General features: G+C 37.9%; 1 protein-coding gene across 3 annotated transcripts in view; it reads right to left on the minus strand.

Annotated features, from left to right (window-relative positions):
* Positions 1-19,298, minus strand: part of LOC115623902 — a 41,145-nt gene that overhangs the window by 20,832 nt on the left and 1,015 nt on the right. For all 3 annotated transcript variants that reach the window (XM_030518457.1, XM_030518459.1, XM_030518458.1), the window contains exons 2-3: positions 7,650-9,018; positions 976-1,123 (exon numbers count right to left, since the gene is read on the minus strand). In XM_030518457.1, coding sequence (XP_030374317.1) covers positions 976-1,123; positions 7,650-8,985 — 1,484 coding nt within the window. In that variant the 5' untranslated portion in view covers positions 8,986-9,018. The remainder of the gene's footprint in view (positions 1-975; positions 1,124-7,649; positions 9,019-19,298) is intronic.

A 19,298-nucleotide genomic window follows, 5' to 3' on the forward strand; every position in this document is an offset into this window, starting at 1 on the left:
TAAAATTCTTTGGTTTAGTTTCTCGTAGACAACAAAAAACAAGAAATGTTGAAAAGGCACTCTGGAAAAATGGGTAACAATAAGCGGCGCGACAGAGAGGCGCGCGCGCGGCTGCGGAGTAGAGAGGCAGTTTAAATTATAAGTAGGTAGTAGAAGTTAAATAAAAAAAAAACACGAAAAAAAGTTTGATTTAGTTTGCAGTTTAGTTGTAGTTGTAAACTCTAGTCGAGCATGTAGTACAATGGACGTGTACATACACACAAGCATATAGATATTTATAGAGATGTTAGGTATAGTTGGAGGTATAGTTGTATTTTATAGTACACGACTGACTGTTGTCAAACATCAAAATTAACTTGCACACACACACACAGACACATATACACGTATATATGCATGTATATAGACAAGACAGAGTCACTGTTCTGGACAGACGGGCAGACAGATAGACAAACAAACTTGTTTCAAAGGCAGCTGGCAGACGACAACGTTGTCGACAGGTTTTGACTGCAACATCGCGTTCCACAGCTCGTAGCAAGCATACTATACTACAAGTATATATCTATCTATCTGTCTATCTGTCTATATATAACTATGTATGTGTTTGTGTTTGTGTGCGCAGTAAGTTGCGCCCAATCATCAAGTAACTTTGCCACGCTCATTTTAATGAGGTTAGTGCTTCATTTTCTCGCCGCTTGACACTTCCTTGCCTCTTTTTGGATTCTTGCCTTGCCATTCGACCTACCTTACCTTAAACATTACTCACACCTTTCACACTTTAGCCAACAGAAAAAAAAAACAAAACAAACTGCACACTTAATTAATTGCAAGTTTATGAGTAAGTTAAAAATAAAAAACAACATACGAGTACATAAAGTATGTTTCGGCCGAAGTGGAAAGGCTTCTCGAGTACTAAGTTCAAATTGTTAGCATATTGTTAGGCGCGGATTAACGGTAAACAATTTGAATACTTACTCATCCACTATCAAGAATTTGTTACCGTCCGAGGCGGTACACCTGCCCCGGTAGCTAAATTGTGAACCCTTGATGTGTATGGATTGTTGATAGCCCGATAGAAACCATGAGCCCTCCCAGCGTGCCGGAAACGAGCAATTTGTGGGCGCTGCAAAAAATATACAAAATGCAATAAGAAAATTTTTTATTAATAAAATTGTTAGCTGGCACGCATTATAGGTTAAGTATTATATACATATAATGTATGAAAAGAGCCACCAAAGCACGAGGCAACACTTAAATTGCAACTCAATTGCCCGCAGGGTGTCTCTGTCTGCCACAATACTCTCCCAGCCTGCCTGCCTGAATGCCTGCCTGCCTGCCAGCCTATAGATGTATGTATGTAGATATGTATACGAGTATGTGTGGATGCGACCTCAATTGCGGGCATTGTTCATTTAACGACAACAGCCAAAAATAAATAAAATACAAAATAAAGAACAAGAAATACAAGCGATATGATAAAAAGAGCAACAATAAACAGTCTCTTTACTTTTCCTCAATGAAAAATGCGCCCAAATATATATTCGTATACATTTTTTTTTTTTTTTTTTTTTTGTGAACTTTTCTTGCCTTGCTTGCCTCTTCTAATTGTGATGTCAATTTTTATGCCAAGATTTGTGGCTTTTTAATTTATAAATTGTTTCAATTATTATTATGATTGTATTTAAGTGTGCATGCACATAAGTGAGTATTTGTGAGTCTGTACGAGTATTGTATGTATGTATGTATGTATGTATTGGTGTGCGTCTATGGCGTACGACCAACAACAAAAATTTACGACCCTCTTCAGTAAGGGCGCATAAATAAGTTGAACAAGCAGCCCAACCAAAAACTGCTCGTAATAATAATAATGTCGCACACAAACACACACACACACGGACACACACACACACACAGACAGAAGCAAACACTCATGCTCGATGGCATAAAAACTACCGAAATGGCAATTGTGAATATTAAAAAAATAAAAAAGGCAGACAAGGCAAGGCAGGCAGGCAGGCAGGCAGGCAAGCAGCAAAAATTGCCAAAGTATAGAGAAAGAATGAACGTAATGGAACGAACGAATAACATAGCAAAAAAGAATGAGAGAAAGAAAGAAGGAAAAGCGCACAAACGCAATGGCAAAATGTTGAAATGTTAGAACACAAGCTAAAGGCACGCCAAGTCAGCCCAAGCCAGGACACGACAGGATGGGACGGCACGGGAAGACCCGAGCCGAGTCGAGCTGGGCTGGGCTGTGAAGGGCAGGGCAGCCAGCGGGCGCACATACAACAAAATATACAAAATGGTAAAACCACCCTCAGAAACATTCGTACACACACACATACATACTCATACTTAATGTTTGGGCACGATTGGCAGGGAGTTGGGCGTCCTGCGTCCTGAGTCCTGGCCCATAAGCAGCAAAGGCAACCAAGGCAGTAGTAAGCAAGGAGTAGGGGTAGGTAGGGTTCGCCAGCGCCCGCTGCGCTACGCATTCAAATATACAAAAGTCTCCAGTAAGTACAAGAGCATATCGTACAGTGGGACAGCATCCCAAAGAAATACTCGCTATCTAAGCATCCAGAAGAATTATTCTTTCAGCTTTAACCAAAATTCTTCGCCTTTTGTTTATATACATATCAGATGAATATTAAAGACAACTCCAAATCGCTGTTTGTCAAATTTTATACAATTTGGTACTAGTCTGCCCCATTTTTTCTCTCAAATCACTTCCAATTGCCTCACTTTGGAGGCCAATTTTCTATCGAAAGTTTTTCTCCCTAACTCGTGAGTAATGCAAATGAGAACAAATAGTTCATTAGTTGAGATCTAAACAAATTAATAGTATTTCGTAGTGACATTTTCATCCCAATTCAAGAAAAATGCAAATTTTTGGCTCCTTTTTAATGTACTTATTAGCAGCAGAAAAGGGTCATACAAAAATATTTTTTTAAAAGGAAAAGCGATTTTAAAGTTATTTAAGGTATTTGAAGTACCGGTCGCTTGGGAAAATTAATTTTTTGGTGGCCATTTAAGTTGTCATGGAATTACATACTACAGTAAATAATTTTTAAAAATATATTCTAAAATATCATTTTAAATGTTCTTCAATTTTCTTAAGTATTTGTGTATTTTCTTTAAGATTATTTGTGGATCTTTGAAGCAAAGAGTCATATAACAAATATTTCTATCAAATATTTAAGTACATTTTTAAATAACTGTGGAATTAATTTTATATTGCTCTAAGTAGAATTGCAGAATAGTTAATAGGACTGCTCTCACTCCATTTCATTTCATTTCGAATTTTGTCCGCTAAAGCAAATATTTGGGAACCACTGTACAGCGTAGAGACGAATGTTCACACGAACAGCGGCGGCAATGGCTGCACCGTGTGCTGTCTACTTCATGCACACAAACACACAGATACATATACACACGTACATATGTATATTTTATTATATTATTCCTTTCTCTTGCTTTTACATTTATTTTTTGTTTTTACATTTGTGGCAAACAAAAGGTACTCATGCGCAGGATCAGCGCGACGCAGCGGCAAGCTCTGAACTCTGAGCTGTTCATGACTTGTATTTTTTTTGTATTTTCGTTGGCTTGCTGCTGCTGCTGCCAATGCTGTTGTCATAATGCACACACATATATATATACACACACACACACACACACACACATAATCGCACGCACAGCGGGCGATGCGCAAAATGTAGCATACTTTGTGGCACTGCTGTATGAGTAAGCCGGCCATTGCCGTTGTTGTTCCTGCGCGTTATAATTGTTTCGCCAATTTCAAGTACCGTGCATAATTTTTCAACATGATTCAATACTTTTGCGTGAGTGCCGCGACCGCTGTCTGTACAACAAAAGCGTCCTTTCGTCCTTTTTTCGCTACCCCCGAAATGTGCAGCACAAAACACCCAACACACAAAACATACACAACTACAAGCTAAAAGCAAATATACTCGTACAACTACACACACATTTAAACAGGCAGACAGACAGGCAGACCGACAGACTAGGAGGCGAACGGGCAGATAGACAACCGTACAAATACGTATGACAGTTGAAATGATGGGCTTTATGGTTATTTTCGGTTTACGGATTAGAGTGGCTCAAATTTATAGAACTAAGCAGACAACAAAACAACTCAGTTATGATGAATATGCTACGATAAGCCTAAAAAGCATTGGCCATTCGTCCTCAACACATATAACAGCCACAACTCAACCATTACAGATAACTCTTCACAACATAATTGTGCAACTGCTGATATCCAACTTAACTGGAAACTTATAAACACAGATAGCCATTGTATTTCCATAATGATTCAGTGATTCATTTCTAGCATATTTTTATATTCCAGTGTGTTCAAAAGAAAATAATTTATTTTAAAACATTCTCTTAACTTACACTGCACATTGCATCCTAAAGTTGAAACATCCCTAAACAACTTATAAAGCGACGAATGAAAACTGTATATTTATATTTTACTTTTGTGGCAAAAATATTCGGCGTAGTATTCAAATTCTATATTGATTTCAATCTCTACAATTAAATTGATTTGAAAAATATGTAACTAAGTAATTGCAAATTAATTCTTATCTTTTGTGTGAGATTTATTTTGTATCAATTTTGTATTATTTGAAATCTACCTAATCTTATGTATAAAAGCATTAAAAGAGGAGAGAGGCTTTAGACAAGATTTAATAATATTAATCTTTTTGCTTGAGAGTCATTTAATCAGAAAATTCATTTTTAAAAACCGCATAAGTAATTCAAAGAAAAAAGTGTGTTTTTATGAAACAAAAAAATAAAATCTGCTCAGAAATATTGGCCCAACTACTAACAATTTTTTAAAGCTACTTGCAATATCATTTTAATCGGTCATTTAGAAATATTGGTTTTCAAACTTCATTTAATGTTGGTTCAGCTCAAGCATAAAGAATAAAGATTACGACTAAAAGTATGCCTTAGGGGCAGACAACACCACTAGCTTCTGATATTGAAAGAACATGTTGGAGCGGGGGAATTAAGTTGGGGAGCACAAATAGTTCAGTAGTATTCGTAGTTCGTAGTTACTGTCCAATTAGGCAAAGGTTTTCTCAACTTAATTATCAACCCATTACCGAGAAATATGCCAAATGAGAAACCGAAAATTGTTGACACTTTGACAAAAGAAATAGAAATAATAATTATGTACGATTTGTGTGAGAACTGGCTGCTTAAATTTGAATAATAATAATAAGTCGGAATATAATTGACATTCAATCGGCTTTTCTGGAGTTCTAGAGTTTGACCGAGGGACAGCCATTATCATTAATCTTTCTACAGCATTGGCAAGTGCTGTTGAGGTAAATAAGGCGTTTATCTGGCTAATGGCTACTTTCAACAGTGCGCCTTAACATAATTATAATGCACACTTAAGTGCTTATGGCAGGAACAGCAACCCTACACAGGACCACCCTTATCGATGTCCATACTCGTACTATACTATATACTGGTCGTATAGCTCAAAGAGCATGACGTACGTATCGCTTCAGACTCATTTGCGTTCGCGTTTGGATTTCCCGCTTGGACTTGTTTTTGGGTGCCCAGAATGCTTTTGTCTAACTTGAGTGAATTATGGCTGTTGGGATGGACGGTCCGGGACGGAAGGGACGCATGGTTGGTCGGCGGCGCTTAGTAGCATTCGGTGGCCGCTCGTTTCGGGCAATTTCAGAACAATTTGCCTTTGCCTTTGCCAGCGCTACAGTAGCGGCTGTTGCTGTTGTTATTTTCGCTTTCCTGCTCTGCTCGCTGCTTTTTTTGTTTTTTGGTGGAAATTTGGCTCTTGGAAAAACAGTTGAAACGCATTATTTGAACGCAGATCTGCGGTCACAAACTACTTATGGATTCAATTGAGCGTGACCGAGGGACGAAAGCAACAGACAAACAAACTGACAGCCTGCCGCCTGCCGCATGCCTCATCCCTCGCTGCTGATGGTGGAGATGGAGATGGAGGCGAAGGCGGAGGCGGAGGCGTCAGCAGCTGGCGCAACTTTCGCCACGGCCTACAGAAAAATTATGCTTAAAATTAAATGAAAACGCCGCAACAAAAACAAGCGCGAGAAAACCAACAGAATGAAAAATAATTATCTTTTGCCTCACCGAAGCTACTGTACCCTTCGTGGTAGCTTTGTGTTAGAACTGCATATAGAAACGAGGCGAGTTGGTTTAAATCAAATGTTTACAAATGGCTTTACGAGACTAGACTAGAAACAGGCCTTGAAGGCATATTTAAAAGTATATCTATTCAGCTGTCTACTCTCACGTTTTACCAATATCTTTTTCACAATCAAGCAACAGTTCTTGCCTAGAGTTTAGTAAAGTGTTGAAAGCAGTTGTTACTATTTTAAAATAAAATTTGAAGAAAACTAATTCTAAGAGTTATACTTTTAAGGATATTTGTACAGGTCCACACTTTGAAAATCATAATATATTCAAAATATGCTAAGTAAAGAAAAATGCGAACTATTTTCCTATTTGCTATATCAAAGTATGTATCAGGAGTAATTTTTTTTATTATCTAGTTATCCCTAAATTGAACTCATTTCATTTAGTGTAAGGTTTATCTGTAAATACAACTTATAAAGTTATATAAATTGAAAAGTCTATTTTATACTTATGCTTATTTTTTTGAAAAACCTTTTAGATACCTTATTACTGATATATCTTTCAAATTATAACTGAGGATAATTTTTCTCTATAAATACTTCAATTAAAAAAGTAATATAAATTGAAAGGTCTATTTTATAATTATGCCTACTTTGATGAAAACCCTTTTAGAGACCTTATTACTGATATATCTTTCAAATTATAACTGAGGATAATTTTTCTCTATAAAGACTTCATTTAAAAAAGTAATATAAATTGAAATTATAAAATAGACTTATATCCTTACTGACCTTATTACTGATATATCTTTCAAATTATAACTGAGGATAATTTTTCTCTATAAATACTTCAATTAAAAAAGTAATATAAATTGAAAGGTCTATTTTATACTTATGCCCATTTTGATGAAAAACCTTTTAGAGCCCTTATTACTTCATTTAAAATCGGGGCATTTACTTTGTCTTGCCTCTCTAAGATTTTATAGTAAGAGAAAATCTATTCTATTACTTTAAAATCTATAAGATCTTTCATTCTAATAATTTTCTCTATATATGTATATTTGTTCCTAAATGCCTTTTTTTAATGAAAATTCCTAGAGTTTTACTAGTATTACTCATACAAGTCTATTCTTCATATCTTTCAATTACTATTTTTAATGTTTTTCCTCAAAAATGAGGTGAAAATCGATTCATTCGGTTTCCAAAAACAACCTCCATAATTAGGAAAAACCAAAAATGTAACTTAACCTGTTCGGCCAAATTTTAAAATACTCTACTCCCATGTTAAAATATTCTCGTCCTTCTAATGCTTACTAACATTCAGGATACTTATACTCGCAGTATTTAAGAATCTTATCCAATGGGAAATCATGTTTTTTGGTAAGGGTATTAGATGTTGTGGCTGTTGTTTGGACACAACAAATTATAAATTCTTATCATAGCGCTACTTATCAGCATGCGTTGTGCCGAGACTTTTGTACTCACCATCTTGCCGGCCGCCCCAGCAGCTAACGGACGTGGTTAGCAGGAGCATCAGCAACAAGCCAAGCCAACTTTTTGTCGACGTCATTCTCAGTGTCGCGGCGTTGTTGTAGCTGGCATGTGTGGTTGTTGTTGTTGTTGTTTTTGTTTTCGTTGTCGCATTGGCGTTGGTGTTGGTGTTGGCGGAAAAATTGGAGTCGGAGCTAAAGTTGAAGCAATTGCCCTGAAGCAACAGCAGCTGCTGCCAGAATTTTAGCCACGTAATGTTGCCGCCATCGTTGCGGATGCGTCTAGGAAGCTGTTGTTGCTGTTGCTGATGTTGCTGATGTTGCTGCTTTTGTTGCTGTTCGTCGTCGACGTCTTTGGGCCAGGCCAATGTACTAATATCACCGTTATAGTTAAAGCACCTACATTCATCATCATTCTGATTCAGCAGCGGGACAGTTGTGAGCATTGCTCTTGCTGTTGCTGTTGCTGTTACTGTTGTTGTTGTAGTTGTCGTTGTTTGCGAATTGTTTATGGTTGCGCCGACATTGCTGATTGGATTTGCTGCGGCATTGTTTGGCGTCACTGACGCATGACTTGGTCGTCGCTCCCGTTCCCGTTCCCGCTCTCGTCGCACACGTCGCTGCCGCCGCTGGCATTCCATTCCACCGACAGCACCCTCTACAACAATTGGCATAACTAATTGTGCTCCATGAGGTGGCAATGGCTTCCTCGTCGCCGTCGTCGTATGCTGTTGCTGCTGCTGTCTGAGATCACTGCAAGTGCTGATGTTGCACGTGGAACTATGCGTTGTGCTGGCCAACATGGGTAACTGAATAATTCGTTGCAGGAAATTCTGCGCCATCGCATTCTCATCAGCGTGGCCGGGGACAACACCATCGCCAGCTCGGCTGACATTCGGTGTAATTCTATTTAACATTGTTCTTACTGTATTTGTTGTTTTTGTTGCTGTTGTTATTGTTGGTATTCTTGTTGCTGCTGTCAACGTTGCCGCTGTAGCATGTTTATCATAATTTTTATGTTCCCAACGCTGTTGACAACAACAACAGCTGCCATCGTATTGGTAGCAGAAGTGGTAGTGCTCTCTCCCCTCGCCTTTACCCTCACGGCTGCAACTGCTGCATCTCCTGCTGCTCAGGAGAGTGCTGGCCGCAGGCACATGCTTACATGGATAGCAAAAAGGCGGTAAATAGATTAACGACGTTGTTCTTGTCGCTGCCGCTGCTGCTGCTGTTGCTGCTCCTACTTCTGATCCTGTACTAGCCTTGAACGTGGCCGTTGCTGTTGTTGCTGCTGCTGTTTTTGTAGTCCTCGTCGTTGCTGTTGCCTGCATTTGTGTTTCGGCTGCCCTGCGCTGTTGCGTATTCTGTGGGGTAATAAACGTGTTGCAAAAGACAAGAGTGGAATATTTTATTATTTTATAAAGTACAAACATGGTAGGGCCAAGTAAATATTACGAAAATAAGGTGGCAAACAGTGGCGGCTGTCGCATTTGAATTTAAAATAAAGCGCCACCGCAACGCCAACGTCTGCAATATAAAATAAGCAACAACAACGCCGCTAGAGATGGGCGCGTGAGCATTGAGTAATGATATTTGTATAATATTAAACATTATTTTTAGTATTCTTTAATTTTGTATACATTTTCGCATTACTTAATAGCCCCAAAGTATGTATGTACAAGTATACTTATTTCATGGGAATTAAGTCACGAAATTATGCACATTCATTAATTTGATTGTTCTTTTCAAGTTCTTGTTCGTGCACCGCCAGGTCTGAGATTAGTTTCTATTCAATATCATTGTCATCTTTAACAATCCGCCTCCCGCTGCCCTCTTCATTCACAAGCAATGCCACGCATCTACACACAATACGAAATAATACAGCACACAAGTTCTTTTTTCTGTGCTGTCGCTTCGCATATCGCATAAATAATCCCACAAAATTCATTGTTCACAATCCACACGCACAGCGACAACAACAATGAGACAACAACAAGAACAACAACAACAACAACAATGACATTGCTAAGCTAGCAAACGGAAAACAAATGCAGTTCCAGTTCCCCAAAAATAAAACTTCCTCAGCCGCGCATTAAAAAGCAATAAAAATAAATATGGGCGCGGAAAAAACGAAGCGGCAATCGAAATAAAATGTCCAACGGCGCGTAAATCAAAAATCACGCGCTATAAAAAAAATTAGACAAAATATGCGTACAATACGTATACTATATAGTACGTATATAGATAGATAGATATCCCATAGCTAAAGTCGTAGCTGCCACTGCTCTTCCGTTCTGTTTTCATGCATTTAGCGCCTTCGGCCCGCCCATCAGCATAACAACAACGACAACAACAACAACAGCTACAACAACTTCTGGCACTTCAGCGATTTTTTCGACTTTCCGCTGCGGCTGCTGCCTTCGCATAGAAAAACAAAACAAGAACAACAAAAAAATTAAAACCAAAATTGAAAAACTCACGCAACGCTTCTGGTGGAATGGGTGCCGAGTGGCGGGGAGTGGAGTGGAGTGGAGTGGACGAGTAGGTTTGGGAGGGGGTGGGGCAAGATTAAGATTGGGGCATGACCACACAGTCAGAATGCGAGCTCGTGGCGTTCCGCTGTCCAATCTGCTGCGGCGTTTCGAGCATAGAAAATTGAAACTTTCCAAAAGTTTGTGCACCCAAAATTGAAATGTTCTTTAATTGAAACGCTTTACGTCCACAGAGGGGTGGAGGGGCTAGACGAACTGTAGAAAGCAAGCCGTTGAGTATAATTTGGTGCCAAGTTGTAGACATACGAAAAAAAATCAAATAATAAAGTGCAAGATTTCTATGGCTAATTCAACAAAGTTTTAGCAAGTTGTGCCAAAATAAATTCAAGTATAATATATAACCTGCCCCTTGCCCCTCCTCTTGTGAATTTAATAGCAAAACTGTTGCTCCAATTGTCTTACGAAAATAGACTTATCATCACGTATTACCTGAACTATGTACAAAGCCCACTCGAAGGTACGTTTTTTAAAGCGATTACGCTGTTTTAATAACATTTCCGGGCCCCAATTATGTTACGAAAAATAACGAATTAAGCAATTATTATAATTGGAATTTTGCAATCACAATGCAATTTTAACAACTATTAAATTATTGTAATTAATGTTCATGTATTCGACAAACTTATGTCCTCGAGTACCTCAAGTCAAATTTTTAATAATCTCTATTTAGAGCAGTTTTCTAAAGTGGTTCTCTTAAAATACATTTTAACTCGATTGTCGGAATTTTTAGCTGCCATAATAGCAGAGTCTAGCGACAGTTTTAGTCATTTCTATGGAGTCATGCCAAGTATTTCAAATATTTTTGTATAATTCCAACATTTTAGTAACACGATATTTTAGAGACATTAACATTTGGACGATATTTCACACTTTTAATAGTTTTATGCAACTTATGGGGCATTTGTATTTGTTGCTTGGCTGAGACTTTTCCTCTATGAAATCATATGTGAATTCTACTTATCTCTGAGTCTTAAACTGCAGTAGTTCTGTCGTAAATATGAAATGCTTAATTTTTTAAACGAACAAATATTATAATAAGTGCCATTATAAATCTGTATTTAAACAGCATTAAGCTTTTCACAGCTCAGAAGGTTGCATCAATCAAATGAAATACAATTGACTAAAAAGTTCGCTTTCAATTCAACACAGAACACGAACAACAAAGGTCTTATTGGACCATTGGAATTTTTTATAAAATACTCCATATTTTACTAAAATAGATCTACAAACATAAACTTTGAAATGAGAAACGCTATGTACTTCTGTTGAGATTGTGGGAGGAGATTAGATTAGAATTTCTTTCATTGTTGGATTAGTTTATTGCAACTAACGATTTGTCTTAAATGGCGTTTTATAAGTTTTTTTAAAAACCGAGCAAGTTCTTAAAGCGACGCCAAAGAATTAAAATAGGCCTAAAATCTAATTTAGTCTCGGTTTGAATAACCTTTCAAAAATCTCGCAAATTCATATTCTAAGCACTTTCCATACCAGAAATGTGGAAATGGGGCAAGAAAATCATTTCAAAAGTCAACTATTTATATATTTCTTTCAAATTGTTGAATGGAAAACGATAAAAATAAGAGATCCGGGAGTTGTCAATTGATCTATGGTATTATTTGTATTTTATTGAAGATATTTAAATTTTCTGACTGATTCTAAATGCTTTAACAAAAATACGTTCTACTCGCTGGTTACCAATACGATGTGAAAAAGTTGCTTTTCAAAATTCTTTCAATGGCAAGAGGCAGAATCCCTGAAATCCCTGGTGAGCACGTGAAGAAGAAAATCAAACAAAAGTCAAGTTGCCGAATGCGCGACCATAATGCAATTTTCATGTTTTTTTGTTGCTCTTCGACCGTCAGCAGCATCGTGGTCGTTAACGTTAACGTTATCGTGCTCATCGAGCATCTCCATCATCGTTATTATCATCATCATCGTCTATGCTAATTAAGTTAATTAAAAAGTACCAGCAAAGTATTTGCACTTAGCCAACTTCACGACACAATCAAAGAGCAGCACAGCGTATGGAAATGAAAATGAAACCCAAGTCATGTCAAAATGCTCTTAAAAAAGCTATAGCAGAGTAAGCCTGACAGCAACAAGAAAAGATATATATATATATATATATATATATATATATATATATATATATATATATATATATATAAGAAACGAGGCCAATTATAAGCTCCATCATTAATTTGAATAAAATTAATTTCTCATTTTACACAAACACTGCCAGCGCGCACATAAATACTCAGTTCATAGAGTGTGTGTGCCTCAAAAAAAAAAAGTCGCATATTAAAGAAAATGAGGCATTCAGTCAGACAGGCTGTCCGTCTGTCTGGCTGATGGACAGAGAAGGCGGAGAAATGACACGATGACTATAAAGATGATGGTGTGGTGTGGTGGTGGTGGTGGCAAATAAAACATTTAGGCTGAATTATAATTTTATTTTGCCTATTTATAATTTACGTTTAAAATGTGAAACACCTGACAGCTAAAAAGAATTTATGTTCGCATGTTTTCCATTAATTTATTTTTCCACAAAAAGAAGAAGCGCCTTGCCCTGCCTTGCCTTGCCTTGCCTGGCCAAGGAGGAGCCCAAAATGCCTAGACCATGTGTGAAACAAGCAACAACAACAACAACAACGACAGCGACAACAACAACAACAACTGGAACCAGTATATTATAAGGAAGACTGTAGAACGTTGCACGTTGAATGCACAGCAGGAAAAATGAATGTACGAGGCGCGAGCTGGCGCTGAAAAGGAAAATACGAGGCACATTTTGCTATCACGTTTGGACTATAAAACTGAACAGAAGAGGCAGACACGGCATGTGGAGAGGCAGGGCTGCCAGCCAGCCAGCCAGCCAGCCAGCCAGACCCTGCTCTGATGATGTTGTTGATGGCGTGGAGCGCTGGGTACGGCTGCCGAAATGGCAAGAAGACGTCCAAAACCAAAACCAAGACGACGATGTCTCGACGACGCAGTGTGCAAAAGTTGTCAAGTAAATACAAACGAAAATTGTAGGTACGACAACTATATGCTATATACAAGTATATACAGTATAATCTCAATAGTCTAGAGTCTAGACAATTGATAGTGTTCAGCCAATGTGCGAAATGGCCTCCGTTCCTAAGAATACTTTTTAAATACTATATTCACAATTTAAATCTGTCCAAAGATGCAGAATACAGGCTCTGCCAGAAATGCCATGATACTTAGCCTTAGTCTGAAATTGAAGAAAGCGGATTCATAAAGAAAGTTGAATCTTTGCATAAATTATGCATTTAGCAACGATATAATTGCTCTTCTTCATAAGGGAGTCGGATCTACCTAATCTTGTCCCTGTAGGGAGCACAAAAATTTAAGACATGGAGTAATTTCTCTTCTCTTCATCATAATAACAATCGGACAATTCGACTATTTCGGATTATCGAGACATTCAAAAAAAATGAACGACTTATTTTTATTGATTGATTTTTCATTTAATTCATCATTTTTTCATTTAATTCGCATGTAAACTTTTTTTCTTTTTGAAAATTTAAATATTTTTATCTAACACAAACAATTAAAATGTCGTCATTTGAGGAAAAGCCGAAATTGTTTTAAGATTGAGTGTATATTCTCAAGTAGAGCGCATAATCGGAAGAAGCAGATCATTCATCTGTTACCTATGAAATAAAATTAATTACTTAATTTTATTGATTGATTAGTTATTTAATTCATCATTTAATTTTTCATTTAATTCGCATGTAAACTTCTTTTTTATTTTTGAAATTTTAAATATCTTTTCTAACACAAACAATCATAATGTTATTTGACGAAAAACCGATATTGTTGTAATAATGTACACTCGCTTAAGTAGAGCGCAAAATCGGAAGAAGCAGAACATCATCTGTTACCTATTCTATACTACTGACACATTCCTATGTGATCTGCGAAGTGTCCAAACTATCGAGGTTATACTGTATATATATTTATATAAATGCATGCATAAAGACCGGTCCCGGCCAGCTCATGTCATGGCTTGCACTAGTTTTTTTTTCTTTCTTTTTGTTTCATTTTATTTCCATTTTATTATTGTTGCTGTTATTTTTGCCGCCATCGCCAGTTTCCATAAAAAATATTTTTATGCAACATTTTTATGATTTCCGTCTGCTGCGGCAAAGATGCAAGCGCCAGGTAGGGGCCCAAGACAGAGACAGTGGCTCTGGGACAGTCGCTGGGACTGTGGCTGTGGCTGTGGCAGATACCTTACCTTGCCTCAATTAAATGACACTTTTCTTTTATATGCCGGCTTATTTTTCATTACAATTGCAACGCTTTTCTTTTGTATATTTTAAACATTTTTCATATCTTCTCCCGCTCTGACAACACCGACTGGTATGGTGTTCCCGTTTCGGGTTTTGGGAGCCTGGGGTTGCTCTGTACTCGTCTCACTTCATCAATCATTAATTTCGTTTATTTTTAGTGAAAATAATCATTTTGCCAACATATGTGACCAAATGTTTCGCATGTGCTTGCTGTCCGGAACAAAGGGGGAAGTGGATAACGGAAAGTGGGGGCTGGGGGGTGGTGGTGTGGGGTCGAAGTGTCGACAGACTTTGAAACCACACAGACAAAGCGTAGCGAAATGTGTATGGGTTGTCCTCCTCGCAACTGCGTGCAATTATCAAATGGACAGACAACACGGGACTGGGGAGGGGGACTGGGATTGAGGGGTGACAGACGGTTGGCTGTGTGTGAAATAACTTTATTGGTTCCTGCAGACTCTTTTAAAGCTACTCGCACCCTTAAGGGTTGCGTACGGTTTCGTGAGAAAGTGCAGTTAAGGATCGGTATAAACTTAAGGAACAAGTTTACAGTTTGAAAATTTAGGGCAATCGTACTTAAGAACTTGACTCAGTAGCGCTATTGAAATTTCAATTACCTTTCCCATCTGGCACTTGCATGAATGGATGCTTAATTATGGAACGTTTTTAGGGGAATATTTTTTTATACCCTGTACCCGTAGGGTAAAAAGGGTATATTAGGTTTGTGCAAAGTATGTAACATGCAGAAGGAAGCATCTCCGACCCCATAAAGTATATATATTCTGAATCAGCATGACGAGAGAAATCGATCTAGACATGTCCGTCCGTCCGTCCGTCTGTCCGTCTGTCCGTCCGTCCGTCTGTCCGTCCGTCTGGATGAACGCAAGGATCTCAGAAACTATAAAAGCTAGAATAACCAAAGTTGGCATCCAGATTCTCCTAGGTCCGAGAAAGGACGAGTTTATTTTATTTTTTTTAATTTTCCCCCCCTTCCCCCGCTACAGAATTTCGTCAATAGCGTCCACATTTCAAATGCTACCTAAACCAAACTTCGCACACTTAATTTATATATAATTGTCTACTGTTGTTCATAATTTTATTCAATTCGGTCAATTCTAAGAAAAGTTATTAGCGAAACAAATTCTCGCCAGTACAACCCCAACAAACTGCAGCAACAAGTTCGCTCTTCTTCTTCCTCTTTTTGTTGCTGCTTTGGGCGCATATAACTCAGTGACGGAAGTTTACCTGGGTACAGGGTATTACACTGTCGGGCTTGCTCGACTGTAGCGTTCTCTCTTGTTTTTTTTTAGATTCATTTTTTGAGACGGTATTGAATTACTTGGGTAGGTTAAGATGTTTTTAGATACACGCTTATTTCTGTAAGTTTGTAAAGTGCACTGTTTTGAACAACTTTATAAAATGTAAGTTCTTTTCCATTTTAATTCTACAAACCGAATTTTATCACAAATATTTCTATGTCCAGCTGGCTTGTATAGAAATTTATTTTTTCAGTTTGAGAACAAAAACAAAATTAAGAAGTTAAGTGTCTTCGATTCTGATATTGACATGAAAATCGTCTCAAATCTTATTGGCTATTCTTTTTCATCGCAAATGAAGCCTGAGTTACGAACAATCTGTTTTCCGCCCTTGTCTCACAAATTTCAATTCAATAACATATAAATACAAGTATACTCTTATATGGAGATTTTAAAAGCTTGAAAGCTTTAAAATGCACAAGAATACCTTTAATATTCTATCCTATTGATTCGAACTCTGATTTCTTGATATTTTTATTTGATATTCGCTACGATAAGCGATTTGCGCTTATCTCCGCACAGAAAATGCAATAAAAATGTGCATTTAGAAGCAATTTGAATATCTGATATATGCTTTTTTTTTTTAAAATGATGATTAATCATTGATAATGTATAAGATAAATAAATAAAGCTCTCTTATCATCGTAAAATTTCTAACTTTTTGATGCAATATCTAGATTTTTATCGAGATTTGGTAGAAAGAAGAAAAACGGACTTGAATCTACATCTTATTTAATTGTATTGATAATATTAGCCATAACAATTTTAATCTGTAATTTGAATTAATTTTTGCTGACTCTACTGTATAAATAGTGTTGGAAATAAGCGTTGAACACAATTTTTGGCGGAGAGAAAAGTTTCTTAAATCAAGTTACAAGCATCTTTTTGTTAATATTGACCGTTTCAAACCTTTTTATGGCGTTTAAACAAATCTTGCTGATTCTAATATACATTTAGTTCAAGTTCCCAACGGCTTTCTCAATTGAATAATAAAAGACAAAATTTGTTTGTAGTTTCCCAAGCAGTTCTAAACGAAAATTAGACTTATCTCTAGATGATATTCTTGCGTCACAAAAGTACAAAGCAAGCTGCATTTAACATATTTTTGAAAATAAGACGCATTTTATTTTCTGTTTTGTCCTCAATCTATTTTCGGTATTGGTGGAAGCAAAGTCGAAATTTTTAAATGGCACTGCTTATCACTTAGATGACTTGACCATTTCCTCTCCCACCTATGACAAAGTCAAGCAATTAAGTCAAATAGAGGGAAAAAGTGACCAAAGCCAAACTGTTTATGATAATAGCCACCACCGCACATTATTGCTGAAGGCAAATGCCAGCACTTAGGGATCAGTTGTAGGGAACACGCAACGCAGACAGTTGCCCTCATGGCCGGGGCAGGCACAAGGCACAAGACACAAGGGAGTAGAAACAGTAACAACCACAGCCAATTAGTCAACGGGCATACGAAAAGGAACTGGGAATATACTTGTATGTACGTTTCCCAACTCTCGCAATGAAAGGCACTTCCGATTTACACTACGGATGGGGGTGGGGATTGGGGTGCGGGTACGAGGCGCGCTATCTAGGAACCCACACACACACTATATACATACGTGTATGTAGATGTGTGTACACAATGATTTTATCTATATCGATGGCGATAGTATAAATATGACGACTGACTGCAATTGCTGCAACCGCCGGACAGACAGAGGACAGACAAATGGACACATGGAGCGCACCTCATTGAACTTTTCAGACAAATACAATTTGTCCGATAAGAAAAACTCTACACGACATACGACACGACGGCGAACATGGGCATGAAACATAGAACGGAGATGGAGACGGTAACGGTAACATGGCGGGGGTGGTGGTGGGGGTGGAACGTTTGTTGAACGGGCGGCGCGCGCACTAATGGCCGCCATTAATAATTGAAAAACTGAAACAGTTGAAACATGCATATAGGTATATCGGGTTGGGGCTGGGATGGGGTGTTGTGGGGCGTGGAAGGGGTGACAAAAAATCTATAACCAAAAAGTTATGAATAAGCGAACGAGCCACAGCGAACAACGAGTAGCTGGCATCCAACATTCAACATCCAACCATCCGTGGCTGTGGCAGTGGCAGTGGCAGAGGAAAAGTCAAAGCGACAAACCTGTTCTATGTTGGCGTCGTTGTCGTGATTATTGTTGTTGTTGCTGCTGTTATTGCTGTTGTTGTTCTTGCTAGTGCTGTTGCTTTTGTTGTACATGGCGAGTTAAAATGACTGGCGATGCTGTGGCCGCGCACGACGACGACGGCTACGACGACGACGGCGACGACGACGGAGCTATTTGTTCTTGTTGTTGTTGGCAATGATGATGAAAATGCAGCAACAATGCCAGCAGTATCCAAAAAATGCAAACAAATCGCGTGCAAAACGCCAAACGGCATCACAATCAAAATTTGCAATTACTTTTGGTTGTTATTGTTGCTATTGCCAAAATAGTTTCATTTTTTTGTAAGCCGATATTTTTTTCACTGACTTTTCTTGCAGCGCAGCAGCTGAAGAAGAATCGCAATACGCGCACAAACCCGAAACTGAGACTGCGGCTGCGACGACTGTGGACTACTGAAGAGCTTAGTATGTAGTCGCCGCCATAGCCATCGCCATCGTCGTTGTCGCTGTCGTCGTAGCCGTCGTCGTCGTGGGCTGCGCACTGGGGGCAGGGGCGGCGCAGCAGCAGCAGCAAAAATATTGGAGCAAGGTGTTTCCGAACAAACCGACACAGAGACAGAGACCCGAGAATGAGCGACAGACTCTGCCTGCAAGCTAGAGATGGGCAAGGGCCGGCTTTTTTCACAAAACACGGAATAATGTTTTTGAAAAAGATTTATGAGCAGAAGAGGCAACACCGAAAAGTTTCTATCATTTTCACTTTTTAATATTTTTAAATACGCTGCTTTTTATATAAAATAATAGCGGCATCACTGTTTGAGAAGTTTATAAAAATTGAGCAACGATCAAAGGTACCGAGGGACCGAATATAAATAAATTCTAGGTGGTGTATGCCTCCATTCATGCCTTCAATTAAAATAGGTTTTCTTTAAGTACAAGAGAACATGAAACCATCTATCGCATTCTCTCTTTTTTATTTAAAATTTAGTATTATTTGTTTCAAGAAAATATATTTAAAAGTATTTTTAACTTTTAAATATAAGCCAGCACTATTATCAAGATTCATTCCATCTAGCATCGGTTTTTTAAAAATAGCACATACCTTTTTATCAAACAACAAAATCATGTCAACAAATGGTTGAAATTTTATGAAATATTTGATGATATCATCGAACAATTAATGGAACTTTACCAAATTTAGTCTTTTTGGTTCGTCATATGTTCGAAACTTTTTGTGCCTTTTTTCGTCACTCATGACACCGGAATATGAAACACAAACACTCGTGTATT

Source organism: Scaptodrosophila lebanonensis, unplaced genomic scaffold, assembly GCF_003285725.1.
Source record: "Scaptodrosophila lebanonensis strain 11010-0011.00,11010-0021.00 unplaced genomic scaffold, SlebRS2 tig00000053-arrow-pilon, whole genome shotgun sequence".
NCBI classification, from domain to species: domain Eukaryota; kingdom Metazoa; phylum Arthropoda; class Insecta; order Diptera; family Drosophilidae; genus Scaptodrosophila; species Scaptodrosophila lebanonensis.